Here is a 15478-nt window from a genome sequence, read left to right as displayed (position 1 = left end):
ATCATATATAAAGGCGTTTGGGGTTGAAATAAACCCCAGAGATTGGGGGCAAGAGTTATAAGTTATGCCCAGGGGGTATTTAAGGTTTTTATAGAAGGGATGGTTGTTTAACTTTAGAAGAGGCTCAGTATTTCTCTCTGAAAAAGACTATGTCAATATAAAATGAACAGAAATTAATTAATAAACCTTTTTCAACAAAATAATTTCAGTAACATCAGTACTACCACAAAATCAGTATCAGTAAATAAATGAATCCCAAAACAAACAGAAATTGAAATAAATAACAGAGTCAAACTCAAAACGAGCAGAAATTGATATGAATAGCCTAGGGTTCTAAGCCCCTATGCTTTCTAAAAGCCAGAATATAAATTGTACTTTACTGAAAAAATTCTACTTCAACTTTAAGAAATCAAAAATTAATTGAGATTTTAAGGAAGAAATATCAGCATATGTAGATTAGACTGACAATGCATATTTTTTTTCAGTAAATTCATTCGAATTTTTTTCAGTAAAGTACAAATTATATTCTGGCTTTTAGAAAGCATGGGATTTAGAACCCTCCTCATATTAATTTCTACTCGTTTTGAGTTTGACTATCTTATTTATGTCAATTTCTGTTTGTTTTGGGTTTCATTTATTTATTGATACTGATTTGTGGTAGTTGTATGCTTGGTAGATTATTTGATTCTATTTTTGTTCAATTTCGGATTAATGGAGTTCTTTACTTTTTTTGAAAAACAGATTTCGTGAAAAAAGTTGTTTTTTTTATTAATTACAACGAAAGATAAATAATTACGAATTTCACATGGCTATCAGCCAAGATACGTTTCCAATTAGTATCATTTTTAACTTTCTACGGTATTGACTGGGCTTGCATTTCCATTTTTACCAAAAAATTACAAAATAGATTCGAGAATTTCGAAAATATCTTTATTTTATGCCAATTAAAATTTGTAAAAATTATTCCTTCAATTCTTCTCCAAAAATAGTCAGTCTGGACAGTCATAGTTTGGGGCTAGCAAGCTATATAAGGTTTGCAAAAGGAGAAGGATATATTCAAGTTATTTCCAATAATTGAAGTCCGATGATTTGCACATGCTATTCTTTACTAAAAAAGAAATGACAGATTCAAATTATTTCGGATAATTAAAGCAATGATTCACTAACCTATTCCATAAAATGACAAAACCACATAAAGGCCCCAACGACCCCCCCCTCTAACTTATGTAAGTATGGAAATTGGTTGAATCATTTGGGAAGAATACTGTACTAAATTAAAACACGGCTTTAAAAAATCACAAAGTTCACAAGTAGGGATTTTCTTCTGAACAATATTGCATTAAGGATTTAATTATTTTATTGCATATTATGTATTTCAGATTTGAGCAAGGAATTTGAAATTTCGTTTCAAAGGTGACAGCACATTTTTTGGTTGACAGTTAAAGAATGTTTGTTTTTCATTTCCTATGTTTTAAGCAGTAGCGACAAAGTTTTCAAACATTCTCTGTAAGCTTAATTTGCTCTAAGGATTTAAATTCTGTGTCCATCCCCTATTGTAAAGGGTAATCAAGTCTTGATTTAATTGTTGATTAGGCTAAAGGGTTGACCTAAGTCATTGCTCCTTGGGTAAAATTCTACTTTTGGCTATCTTGGAAAGGGGTTAGGTGAGAAAAATGAAATGGTCAATTTCCACCAAATCATATTATTGAGTTAGGAATAAAGTGAATACACCATTTGATGCCTTTTTTATGCTGATTATGAATATAATAAGCATTTCTATTGGAAATGAATTTTAGCCCCCTCCCCCCTATATAGGCTATAGGCCTACCTAGCCTAACCCTGAATTGGCATATATAGGGGGGGGGGCTGAAATTCATTTCCAATAGAAATGCTTATTATTTTCGTAATCAGCATAAAAAAAGGCATTGAATGGTGTATTTACTTTAGTCCTAACTCAATAATAGGCCTATGATTTGGTAGATATTGACCAATGAAATTTTCAGGGATGGTTCTACATGCTAGGCTAAAGTATGTCCTGGGGAGGTATTTTGAAGTACCTAGGGCCTACCCCTAAAGCATAGCATATGGGCTATGAAATACATAACCTAGATACTTTTCCCGGTCAATATATACCAAATCATATTATTGAGTTTCAAATAAAGTGAATACACCATTCGATGCCTTTTTTTATGCTGATTGCGAATATAATAAGCATTTCTATCGGAGATGAATTTCAGCCCTTCCCACTATATAGGCTATACCTAACCTAACCTTCCTAACCCTGAATTGGCATATATAGGGGGGCTGAAATACATTTCCAATAGAAATGCTTATTATATTTCTAATCAGCATAAAAAAAGGCATTGAATGGTGTATTCACTTTAGTCCTAAATCGTTGACATGATTTGGTAGATATTGACCAGCATTTCTATCGGAAATGAATTTCAGCCCCCCCCCTATATAGGCTATACCTAACCCTGAATTGGCATATATAGGGGGGGGCTGAAATTCATTCCCGATAGAAATGCTTATTATATTCATAATCAGCATAAAAAAGGCATCGAATGGTGTATTCACTTTAGTCCTAACTCAATAATATGATTTGGTATATATTGACCCTTTTCCCCCCTTAAACCCCCAAAAAACTAGTTTAAATATTGTAAACATGGTAAATATTTACCAAATCATATTATTGAGTTAGGAATAAAGTGAATACACCATTTGATGCCTTTTTTTATGCTGATTACAAATATAACAATCATTTCTTTTGGAAATGTATTTTAGCCCCCCCCCCCCTTATATATTTCAATTCAGGTTATATATTTGCACACAAGGGGGTGGGGGTTAGGTTAGGTGGGGGGCTGAAATTCATTTCCAATAGAAATGATTGATATATTTGTAATCAGCATAAAAAAGATATCAAATGGTGTATTCACTTTATTCCTAACTCAATAATATGATTTGGTAAATATTTACCATAAACACAATAACAAACCACACTTTGCAATCAATTTCTCTATTGCTAGATACCCATTTAACTAAATTTCTTTGACAAAATATATTGCATGGGTTCCAGCTAATATATAATTGTCCAATTTTTTGTTATGAGCCTCATACCTTTGTTCATTTTGATTTATAAAGTTCTAAAGATTTATATATTTATTTCCTAAATTTAGGGAAAACCCTGTTAAATATATAAGAGATTCAGTGACTAAGGAAAGGTCTAGAATAGTAGTTCTCCAGAAGAAGACATGCTAGTTAAAAAAAGAGAGATATTTTGAGATTGCAAAATTTTATGTTAATTTTATTGTTTTCTTTGCATTTTGACAATTCAAACCCCTGCATCCCCCCCCCAATAGTCATCCAATATATTCCTTGGCTATATAAGAAACTAAAAATAATACATGATAAAATTCTTACTTTATAATATGCAGTAAGTTTCAACTAATCACATTAACACCTTTTTTTAATTAATACTTGAATAATTTTTTATAATATAACTTATTTTAGTTTTATTTGAAATGCAGCCATCACATTTGAATTGTCAAAAACTATCAAATTATTTCATATCATATGAATTGCCAAAAACAAAACCATAAAAACAAACATGAAATTAGCAATCTCAAAATATCTTCCTTTTTTTCTAGCTGGTGGAGTGCCACTATTCTAGACCTTTACCCATAACTAGAGTAGAGACAAGGTGATCACACTGTTCAATGCCTTTTTTTATGTTCTTTCTATATATTAACTATAAAAACTTTTTCCACAAAATAAGTTTTTCCAAAAAAAAAGGAAAAAACTCCATTAAAGTGATGGGGTAGTCTATTGCTCAATTTTCAGGCTCTCTTGTCAGTGAGTTTGTCAAAGGACAAAGCTTCAATTAGCAACCTCTCCAGGGGGCTTAAATATCAAGATCAATCAAGAATTTGGGGGTTGACCAGCAAGAAAAGTTGGCATTTGCTAATGAATGAATGAAAGCACATTTATTTTTATGAATAAATCACATCTTGACAGAAGAAAAAAAAATACAAGAGAAGGAATTTTGATTCAACTGGTAATTTTATCAAATGAGCAAAATTTTTTATGCAGGGATAACTTTTGAGGGGTAACCATCTAGGGAGGGGCATTAGCCAGAAAAGTGTTAAAGTACAAACAACTACAAAAAATCATTGAAAGTCAAATTAAATACTTAAACAACTTAGAGATTTTTGTTGAAAGCCAATTTAAAACCATGTTTTTCCTCTGGCTTTACTGGTGACAATTGTTCTAAAATTTTGAATTATGTTTGAAAAATAGAGTGGAAGATCAGCTGGGACACACTAGATATATAAACATATCAAACAGATGGTAAGTTTGAAGGAAACCAAGGGTGTAGATTGCTATAGGGCAGGGGAAAACTACCCTTCCCAGACCTTGGTTTGCCTCCCCCCATACCCCAGTTCCCCCCCCCCCAGCTGAAATTTAGTTTCTTCCAAAATCTTGTTAAAACTAAGATAAATCTTGATAATTCAAGCATCAACAGAAACAGATCAGTTTTTAGTACATATTTACCTTTACAGTACTATAAGTTACCTTTATATAGTACTACAAAGTACCTTTCTAGTACTTTTAAAGTACTAAATAGTACCTTTATGACACCAAACGGCTTATTTTTTAGTTTTTACTGTCATTGTCTCTTGGTTTGGGGAAATTGGCTCCAACATTGGCCCCCCCCTCCCCCCATAATTTTGACAAAACTATGCCTCTGACAAAAACCCTACCATGGTCTTAGCCAAACCTGAATTTTGATGACAAGGACCACTAAGAAATGTTTATCATATGCAGTACAATAGTGCTGCCTAACTAAGAACAATGTTGGCACAATTTTTTTTTTTTTTTTTTTTTTTTTTTTTTTTTTTTTTTTTGTATCTTGGTCTTAGACCAGCACAATTTGTATTGAAGGAGATGTCATATAAACTTTGAAAAGGGCTCATTAAATTAGAAATTGGAGTGGCTTGTGCCCTTTTTAATACTCAAAGGCAATCGGAAAGCAACTAACACCCCTTCCACACCCACCATTTCCCCAAACACATCCAATAAAAATTTTGAGAGAGCCATTTTGTTCAAAATAGTTGATTTCCAGATAGGAATTATGTTTTGAGGAGGACACTCCCACAGCCCTCAGGGCAAGGGTTGTAAGTTATGCCCAGGGGGCATATAACGTTTTTATAGAAAGTATTGTCATAGAAACTTCAAAAAAAGCTTGTTCGATTGGAAATTCAAAGGACTAGTCCCCTTTTTAACAGTTGAACATGATTAGAGGGTAACTAACCCCCTCTCATGCCCACCTTTTCCCCAAACATATCCAATCAAATTTTTGAGATAGCCATTTGTTCAACGTAGTTCAAAGTTCTTTAGATTCGGTATTTGAGGATGACAACCCCCCCCCCCCCCACAGCCCTCAGGGCAAGGGTTATAAGTTATGCCCTGGGGGTATATAAGGTTTTTATAGCAAGCGTTGTCGTAGAAACTTCAAAAAGGGCTAATTTGATTGGAAACTGAAATGGCTAGTGCCCTTTTTAATAGTTGAAAGTGATTGGAAGGCAACTAACACCCCTTCCATTCCCACCATTTAACCAAACACATTTAATCAAAATTTTGAGATAGCCATTTTTTTCAACATAGTTAAAAGTTTTAGAAATTAAGTCTTTGAGGATGATAACCCCCTCAGAGCCTTCAAGGCAAGGGCTATAAGTTATGCCCTGGGGGCATATAAGGTTTTTATAGATAGTGATGTTGTAGAAATTTCAAAAAAGGCTCATTCAATTGGAAATTTGAAGGGCTCGTGCCCTTTTTAATAGTCAAAAGTGACTAACACATCCTATCAAAATTTTGAGATAGTTATTATTTAGTTTGATGTAGTTAAATAGTCTAGATATTATGTTTTTGAGGATGACACTCTCCCACAGTCCTCAGGGCAAGGGGTTGTAAGTTATGCCCTGGGGGTATATAAGTTGTTTTTTTTATAGAAAGCATTGTTGTAGAGACTTGATAAAGGAATCATTTGATTGGAAATTGAAATGGCTTGTGCCCTTTTTAATAGTCAAAAGTGATTGGATGGCAAGTAACACCCCTCTCACGCCCACCATTTCCCCAAACACATCCAATCAATAGGCCCGTTTTTTAGCTCTAAGATCTTACATCTAAGACCTTACATCTTTCTGCAAAGATTATCGTTTTTTAACTCATCTTTGTTCTAAGATCTTACAGCTCACAGATGTTAGCAAAAAGTGTGAAGACCGCCACTGTTTTACCATATAGAACAATGACAAGAGAACTTTGATGTTCTCTCGAACATCGAATCTCTCGAACTCTCGAACTCATCATTGTTCTCAGACCGCTGATCAGAGCAGAATGATGAAAGACGTTTGCACAAAAACGGCCAAAGATGTAGGATCTTTGTTCAAAGATTTCACTTTTAAGTGTTTTCTGACAAAAGATGTAAGATCTTAGCACATTGATGAATGAGAAAACAGGCCTAATATTTTAAGATAACCATTTTGTTCAACATAATTGAAAGGTCCAGAAATGATATCTTTGAGGATGACAACCCCCTCACAGCCCTCAGGTCAAGGGTTGTAAGTTATGTCCTGGGGCATATAAGGTTTTTATTGAAAGCATTGTCATAGGAACTTCAAAAAGGGCTCGTTCGATTAAAAATTGAAAGAGCTAGTGCCCTTTTTAATAGTCAGAAGTGATTGGAGTGCAACTAACCCCCCTCTCACGCCCGCCATTTCCCAAACAAATTAAAAAAAAAATTGAGATAGCAATTTTCTTCAATGTAGTTGAAAGTTCTGGAAATTAGGTCTTTAAAAGGATGACAACTCCCCCCCCCGCCCCATCCCTCAGGGTAAGGTTTATAAGTTATGCCCTGGGGGCACATAAGGTTTTATTGAAAGCATTGTCATAGAAACTTGAAGAAGAGTTCATTTGATCAGAAATTGAAAGGGCTAGTGCCCTCTTTAATAGTCAGAAGTGATTGGAGTGCAACTAACCCCCCTCTTATGCCTGCCATTTCCCTAAACACATTCAAACAAAATTTTGAGATAGCAATTTTCTTCAATGTTGTTAAAAGTTCTGGAAATTAGGCCTTTAAGGATGACAATCCTCCCCCCTGCCCTCAGGGCAAGGGTTATAAGTTATACCCTGGGGGCATATAAGGTTTTTATTGAAAGTGTTGTCATAGAAACTTCAAAAGGGCTCATTTGATTGGAAATTGAAAGGGCAAGTCCTGTTTTTAATAGTTGAAAGTGATTGGAGAGCACCTAACACCCCTCTCACGTCCACCATTTCCCCAAACATATTTTGTTTAATGTAGTTGGAAGTTCTGGAAATTAGGTCTTTGAGGATGACTACCCTCTCACAGCCCTCAGGGCAAGAGTTGTAATTTATGCCCTGGTAGCATATAAGGTGTTTATACAAAGCGTTGTTGTAGGAACTCAAAAAGGGCTCATTGGTTTGGAAATTGATAGGGCTAGTGCCCTTTTAAATGGTCGAAAGTGATTGGAAGGCTTGACATTTTTATAGTAAAGATTGATGTGGGTAAAAAAAATACAAATGAATGTGGATTGTCAGTATAATATACATATACTGAATAGTAATCAAAATGTTAATATTATTTGGTTTATTAAAGTTATAAAAGTAAAAACATTTATAGTTTTTCAGTAAAGTGCAAATTATGTTCTATCCTTGAGAAGGCATAAGGGTTTTGAGCCCTACTCATGTTAATTTCTGCTTGCTTTGAGTTTGACTTGGTTATTTATTGTAATTTCTGTTTGTTTTGGGTTTCATTTATTTATCAATGCTGATTTGTGGTAGTTTCATGCTTAGTAGATTATTTGATTTTAGTTTTGCTCATTTTTGTTTTAATTGAGTTCTTTACTTTTCTTTGAAAAACTTATTTTGTGGAAAAAGTTTTTTTTAATTAATTTGGGTACAATATAGAGTAATTTCATGCACCTAGCTAGCCTAATCTGAATATCCAAGGGTTTTATTTATCCATCTACTTGCTCAGAAATGGATTGTGGATTGCCGTATTACATGGCACTCTTCCATTCACAGTTTCAAGTAACAAAGCTTCCATACAAAGTTAATGGAGCTTTGGAAACATTTTGTATTGCCAGAAATTTTTGTTGTGGTTGATTATTTCAATGTGGGAATCTCCTTTGCCAATGTAACTTTACCAAATACCACAGTAACTTGTCTTTCACTTGCCAAAGTTTACTCAATAATAAATAAAAAATAAAAAAGGTAAAAGAAAACATATATACAATGCCTAACTATGACATAACTTTGACCTAATTGCTTCTATAGGACACTGAAATGTAGTTACCTTTTCTTGTCTAGTCTGTCATTCAAGGCAGGTGACAGCACAGGAATTCCCCAAGCAGCAAGATGAGTCAAATGATAATTCCTTTGAACTAATTTTTATTATTTTTTTGAGCAGGTAGATTAAAATATTTTTAGGGACTGACCTTTCCTATAATTGAATTAGACAATTCTGGTCCAATTAATAGAAAAAAATCTATACTTCCTGATGATGTAAATCTCATCAAAACTGAATATCTCTATATCAGGCACAAACTGAAAGAAATTAAATGGTTTTTCCAAGATATCTGGGAAATTTGGTGTTGGCTTTTAGTTTCCTCTTGTTTATTCAAATCTATTATCTAAGCGCTACAATTTATATCAAGGCCACCAACATAATTCTAATTGGTTCAACCTCAGAAACTAAAAACGATTATAATGGATGAAATATGGCAAGTCTTTATCATACCACATCCCCTTAAACCAAAAATGAACAAAAATAGAATCAAATAATCTACCAAGCATACAACTACCACAAATCAGTATCAATAAATAAGTGAAGCTCAAAACAAACAGCAATTAAAACAAATAACAGAGTCAAACTCAAACAAGCAGAAATGAATTTACTGAAAAAAAATGTGCATTTTCAGTTTAATATACATACGCTGATATTTTTTCCTTAGAACCTTAACTAATTTTTGATTTCTTAAAGTTATAAAAGTGAAAACATTAAAAAAAATTTTTCAGTACAGTACAAAGTATGTTTTATATGTTTCATGTATTTATTGATACTAATTCGTGGTAGTTGTATGCTTGGTAGATTATTTGATTCTTTTTTTGTTCATTTTTGGTTTAATGGAGTTCTTTACTTTTTTTTGGAAAAGTTATTTTGTGGAAACAGTTTTTTTTAATTAATTTCTGTTTGTTTTATATTGACATAATCTTTTTCAGGGAGAAAAACTGAGCCTCTTCTGAAGTTAAACAACTATCCCTTTCATAAAAACCTTAAATATCCCATGGGCATAACTTACAACCCTTGCCCCTAATCTATGGGATCTGTTTAAACTTCAAAAGCTTTGTCATATGATATTTAGACTATTGTGAATAGAATGGCTATCTCGAAATTTCTATTAGATGCATCTCGGGACAGTACAACATGTGTGTATGTGTGTGTGGGGGGGGGGGGTGTAGTGGCCCTTCAATCAATTTGACTCTTAAAAAGAGCAGTAGAGCATGTGATTACCAATCCAATGAGCCCCCTTCAAAGTTTATGTGACCATGCTTTGTTAAAACCTTGTATGCCCCAGGGCCTAAATTACAACCCTTGCCCTGAGGGCTGAGGGGATTTGTTATCTTCAAAGACATAACTTCCAGACCTTTCAAATACGTTGAATAAAATGGCTATCTCTAAAATTTTGATTGGAAGTGTTTGGGGAAATACAGGGTGTGGGGGGCATTTGCTAGTCCTCTCAATTTCCAATCAAACCAGTCCTTTTTTAAGCTTCTATGAACTTTCTATAAAAACCTTATATGCCCCAAGGGCACAATTTACAATCCTTATCCTGAGGGCTGTATGGGGAGGATTTTCATCCTCAAAGACATAATTTCCAGACCTTTCAACTATGTTGTACAAAATGGCCATATCAAAATGTTGATCGGAAATGTTTGGGAATTAGGTTGCTGAGGATGACAAGCCCCCCACAGCCCTCAGGGTAAGCTTGTAAGTTATGCCCTGGGGGCATATAAGGTTTTTATAGAAAGCATTGTTGTAGAAACTTCAAAAAGGACTCATTCAATTGGAAATTTAAAGGGCTAGTGTTCTTTTTAATAGTTGCAAGTGATTGAAGGGCAACTGTGGTAGAGTGAGTTTAAGATTTTAAAGTGAGGTTGTAGTTGATACCTTATTATATCCTTTATGGGGCGGTATAGCCTACTTGTGGTCCTAAGGTAAATAAAATTCGGTATTGTGCCTTTGGCTTTGAACTGACTAATTTAGCGTACCATCTGGGATTATTCAAGGGACTAAAATAAGATTGTAGAGAGGTTGGCTGTAACAGTACTTTTATTCATCTAACACACAACGGTACAGAGTCTGGCTATAAATAGGCCACTGGGACTAATTGTCGCATAAAATACGCAAATACAATAGTACTCTAATGCAAGTTACACAACATTTAAAACACTTATGATTTTTGAACATATAATCCGAGGGATTCCCAAAATAAACAACCAGAGGTCTGTCTGACATAAAATTAGTATCAGGCTCCCCGTTCCCATAAAATGTATCTTTTATACCAAGCATCAAGCATATCTTATCGGGCCCACTGACGCAAATAGCAGGGAAGTGGTGATTTCTCAATTTCCTTTCAAGTCTACAGATACCAGGATGTGCTCTTTATCTTAATAAAAAGTGGTATTTCAAAAATTTGTATTTTGTGTCTTAATGTTTTGACTAAAATCCAATTTTGCTTAATTAGTCAGCCTCATCCCAAAAATAACCCCCCTCAAGCCCACCATTTCCCCAAACACATCCAATCAAAATTTTTAGTTTTTTCAACATAGTTTAAAGTTCCGCAAACTAGATCCTTTAGGATGACCAGCCCCCCACAACCCTCAGGACAAGGGTTGTAAGTTATGACCTGTGGGAATATAAGGTTTTTATAGAAAGTGTTGTTGCAGAAACTTCAAAAAGGGCTCATTTGATTGGAAATTGAAAGGGCTAATGCCCTTTTTAATAGTCAAAAGTGATTGGAGGGCAACCACCCCCCTATCATACCCACCATTTCCCTGAACACATTCAATCAGAATTTTGAGACAGCCATTTTGTTCAACATAGATGAAAGGTCCAAAAATTATGTCCTTGAGGATGACAAACCCCCCACATTCCCCTGGACAAAGCTTGTAATTTATTCCCTGGTGGAATATAAGGTTTTATAGAAAGCATTGTAGAAACTTCAAAAAGGGCTCATCTAATTGGGAATTGAGAGGGCTAGTGCCCTTATTAATAGTCAAAAGCTATCAGAGGCAAGTTTCTACAACAACTCCTTTGGTATGAAGTGCCCTGGTCTAAAAGAAAAAAAATAATACATTATGCCAACATTGTTCTTTACTTAGGCAGAGCTATTTTGCTGCCTATGATAATGATCATTTCATTTGCAATTAGAGTCCTTTAATGGACACCTAATCTTCTAATTTGGCAAAAGAAATGAGTTTAAAAAAGGGGTTAAAAAGATACCAAATAAATCATCTTTCCAAGTCATATATTCAACAGACAATAAGTAAAAATGATTGATTCCGATAAACTTATCAATTGGCCTAATAAATCTTTTAGCACTGCCGTTTTGGACATAATTTGATGATGCTTTGTTTTCTTTGTGAATGAATTTTTTGACCTGTCAAAACCATTAGACCTACTTCTTATTGCCAAGGAATTTCAGATTTGTTGAATATTTAATATTTATCAATACAGATAGCAGTAAAAGTAAACCTGATAATTACCTTAAATTGCAGTTGCATGCAGCAAGGTGATATTGCAACTGGAGATTGGCAGCAACTGGACTGTAGGTTGACACAAGTGTTGCCAGGTGGTAGAGTAAGACAAGTCACAGCACATCAAAACTAGTCTAGCTTTGCCCAGTGCCATTCACGACAGATTTCACTACAGATTTTGGAGCTTCTCAGTCTAGTTTCTGTGGTTTACTAGACCAATTAGCATTCACACCATTCTTGAATGTGCTGACAGATGAAGAAGCAACAGTTTTATCACTCAGAGAATTCCAAAGTGACAGCACTCTACTTGAAAAGAATGTAGCCATGCTTCTTTTTAAACTGAATTCTGCCCATAGTTTGCAGCCACGGTTATGAATCCTTCTATTTGGGTCTAGATAGAGCAAGTTGGTTTTGTGAATGTTTGTAGGTGGTGATTACATCTCCTCTTTGTCTGCTGTAGGTATGTATGGATAAATACTGCATTTTCAATCTCAGTTGATAAGGGAGCTTGGTACAACCACTGTCAAGTTTTGTTGCTTTCCTTTACACTTTTTCCATTGAACTCTTTTCTCCTTTGCTGACCAGGCAGGCTACTGTCATGCAATATCCCAGTTTTGGTCTGACTAAACCTATATAGAGTTTGCTAATAACTTTCTTGGAACTGTTGCCTATAGTCTATGGTTCTATCTGTGAGTGCAAGTGATTCGTTGGTAGAAGTGAGAATAGATCAGATATTGGATTAGTTTATCAGGTGCTGTAACCGATTATAGATCCGTCTATCAACAATAATGATGCTAGGTCGTGTTCTTCTGAAAGTGGAAGAATCCACTGATTTAAATGTCACTTTGGAGAGCATTGCTACCATCAAAATCATGGTATGCTGGACCTATTAGGTTTGTGTCATCAGCACAAAGGCCAAATTTATTTTTTATTCTTTCTGGTGCATCATTAATGTAAATAGTAAAGAGGACTGGTCCTTAGGGTGTGCTGCTGAAGACTTGTATTAATTTGAACAAATAGATATGCCCTTTTTGTTCCACAGTAGTAATAGATTGAAAATGTTCATTCAGGGACTCAGTGATCCAATTGATAACAGCTTTGTGCAGCCCTACTGCACCACATTTGATCTGGAGGTATGCAAGACTAACCATTAAAGTTGTTGGCTAGGTCAAGAAGTATTACATCAAACAGGGATGTCTTTCTCCAGCAGTGTTAAAACCTCTGGGAACTGGCCTTTTCTGCAGATAGTTTCACCAAAAACTGTAAAATTTACCATTGTTTTGTCTATAATAAAATGTAGCAAATTCTGGAGTAAAAATGTTTTATCTTTTTTATTTTGTTCTTTGAATTCTTGTCTGGTCTGATCTTCTCCTTCTTTTTGTTTGTGCAAACTGCTGTTGTTTTTTTTATATAATTCTTCCTTTGTTCTTATCTCTTGGTTTTGTTCCATTCTTTTTGTTTAGTTCTTGTTTCCTTGTATCTGTCTGTAAATATCTATTTTTTGATGTCTCAGGTTTTTTTCTTTGCATATGTATTCTTGTATTTATTATCCGTGTGTTACTCCATGTTTAACTATGAACCATATTTAGTGATTATAATCTTGTCTGTTCCACTGCATACTTCGGACAGGGTTGCATAATTTATTTTTCACTACTTGAAAGCATTCAGCCAAGCTTTGTGCAAGGTGGTTGAGGGGGAATCCCCCCTCCTCCTTTAAAATGCTTTGACAGTTTGTATGATTGCTATGTAAATACCGATAATTTCACCATTATTTTAATGTAATTTTATTCATTTAAACATTTTTGATCTTGGTTAAAAAAAGAAAAAATGGTTAAGTAAAATCTTCTAGTTCCCCTCATGCAGACATTTTGACTAAGAATGCCTCTGGAAACGGATCCATTGGCAGTTAATTACTCTAAATGTTCAGTTATGGACCAAGGACATTATCCATTAAAACAAAATACCAACTTATTATTTAGTTATACTAGTTTGTTGCTAGTTAGTGTAAATTGAAAGTTTTTGTTTTGTTTATTTATTAAATCCAAGTGAATACTTGCCAAAATGCTTATAGTTATAAATGCATAGGCTAAAAGGATAAAAAAAAACACACACTTTTGAAAAATATTATTGCTCTTAGAAAAATAAACAAAATAACTTGATATTTTTTTTTAATGAGTGTTCTAGAACGTTTCCAAATAATAATAGTTATAATAATACAAATGTATTTCCTTCCAAATATTAAGTAATTTTTTTTTATAAAAATACCCTTTTGAGAAATGTATTTAAAACACAAATAATAAAAAAAATTTAACAAAAAGGAAAACTATGAAATTTTTTTATTTTTAAGGAATTGCATAAGGCTCAAAACTGACCAACATATTATTGAAGCTTAGGACTACACAACATATCATGGTACCTCTTGGACAATATGCTGTTATTGCAAGTTTTGTTTTGGCTGCTGCAGCTGTTCCTTTTGGATTTTTTTGGCCAATTGTAATATGTTCAGGAGCTATTATATGGCTCTACAAACCAGTTTTAAGTGATTTGATTCAGTCCTTAGGTGATGTTTGGATTCAAGCAAATCCAACTAGGGGTAGTGCAGAAACACTAACATCATTTCAGCAGGATTTATCAAACAAGTCTGGTGAAATTTCATATTCCAGATCTAGTTTTGTTGACTTTAGAAACACACCAGCTTGTATATCTAATGGGATGTATCCGATTTTACCAAGACTGGATAATACATATATGCCTCTGAGCAGGATTGACTTAAGAAGAAGTCGCCCACAATCTAATAGAGTCCCAATTGTTAATCTAGATACAGTCCCTCCAAATCAAGGAGATAATATTGAGAATAATGATCATGTTTGGGAAATTCATCGTGCTGCAATGAACAAAGGAAAACGCAATGAACAGGGAAATTACGATGGAAAACAAACAACACCTCTTTCTGATGTATCATATGCTCAGCATGAATTTGTGAACAATGCAACTATTTCTTCAAATAATGGGTAAGTTATCTTCTTAGGTATGGTAACTTTAATTAAAGGATTAAGGAACAAAATCAACACAAAAAAAAACATCCAAGGAAATTCTGAGAGAGATGACCAATCTTCTTTTAAAAGCTGGAATGCCGGAATTTGAATGTATTTGGCATTAATTTCCTGTGGGGGTATCCTTACAACAACTTGGAGTTACGGTCTATGGTCAAACATTTTAATTGATACACTTGCTTAAAACTACTGTTGGGGAGAGGAGGAACCCTTTGTCCCACCCATTAACTGCTCCCAGGATTTCGTTTTTTAGCAGTCCAAATTGTATAAAATTCTTTGTCCATGTTTTAAAAAAATCCATGCTGTCTAGAAAAAGGGGGTTCCGAGTTATTAATCAGCAGGTAAGGGATGAGATTCATTCCCTCTTCTCTCATTGACATTGCATTGCTATTCTACAAACTGAGTATGTAATACATGCAAAACCTACTTTCATAAAGTGGAATTTCCCTAAGATTGGTTTGGTGACACTTTCTCTCCCTCTCCCCCGCCCTGTGGAACTTGTGCCTAATACACTTATGAAGTAGCAATGCACTATTTCATTAACAAATGATTGTGGTTTTTCTTAATATGGTTTACATCAGTTAGACATT

At 34.2% G+C, this 15478-nt stretch overlaps 1 protein-coding gene across 4 annotated transcripts in view; it reads left to right on the top strand.

Moving 5' to 3' along the window:
• The first annotated feature begins 1413 nt into the window (after positions 1-1413).
• Positions 1414-15478, top strand: part of LOC148951589 (uncharacterized) — an 81361-nt gene continuing 67296 nt past the window's right edge. The window contains exons 1-2 of one of the 4 annotated variants that reach the window (XM_089090355.1): positions 1414-1506; positions 14183-14846. In XM_089090355.1, coding sequence (XP_088946481.1) covers positions 14245-14846 — 602 coding nt within the window. In that variant the 5' untranslated portion in view covers positions 1414-1506; positions 14183-14244. Of the gene's footprint in view, positions 1563-12012; positions 12296-14182; positions 14847-15478 lie in introns of those variants that run through there. The other 3 variants (XM_089090358.1, XM_089090356.1, XM_089090357.1) reach the window with 3 other exon arrangements.

This window comes from Artemia sp. Qi Xiang Cuo, chromosome 6, assembly GCF_049724085.1.
Source record: "Artemia sp. Qi Xiang Cuo chromosome 6, ASM4972408v1, whole genome shotgun sequence".
Lineage (NCBI taxonomy): Eukaryota > Metazoa > Arthropoda > Branchiopoda > Anostraca > Artemiidae > Artemia > Artemia sp. Qi Xiang Cuo.
Note: the sequence above shows the minus strand (reverse complement) of the source record. Positions and strands in the feature narration are given on the sequence as shown.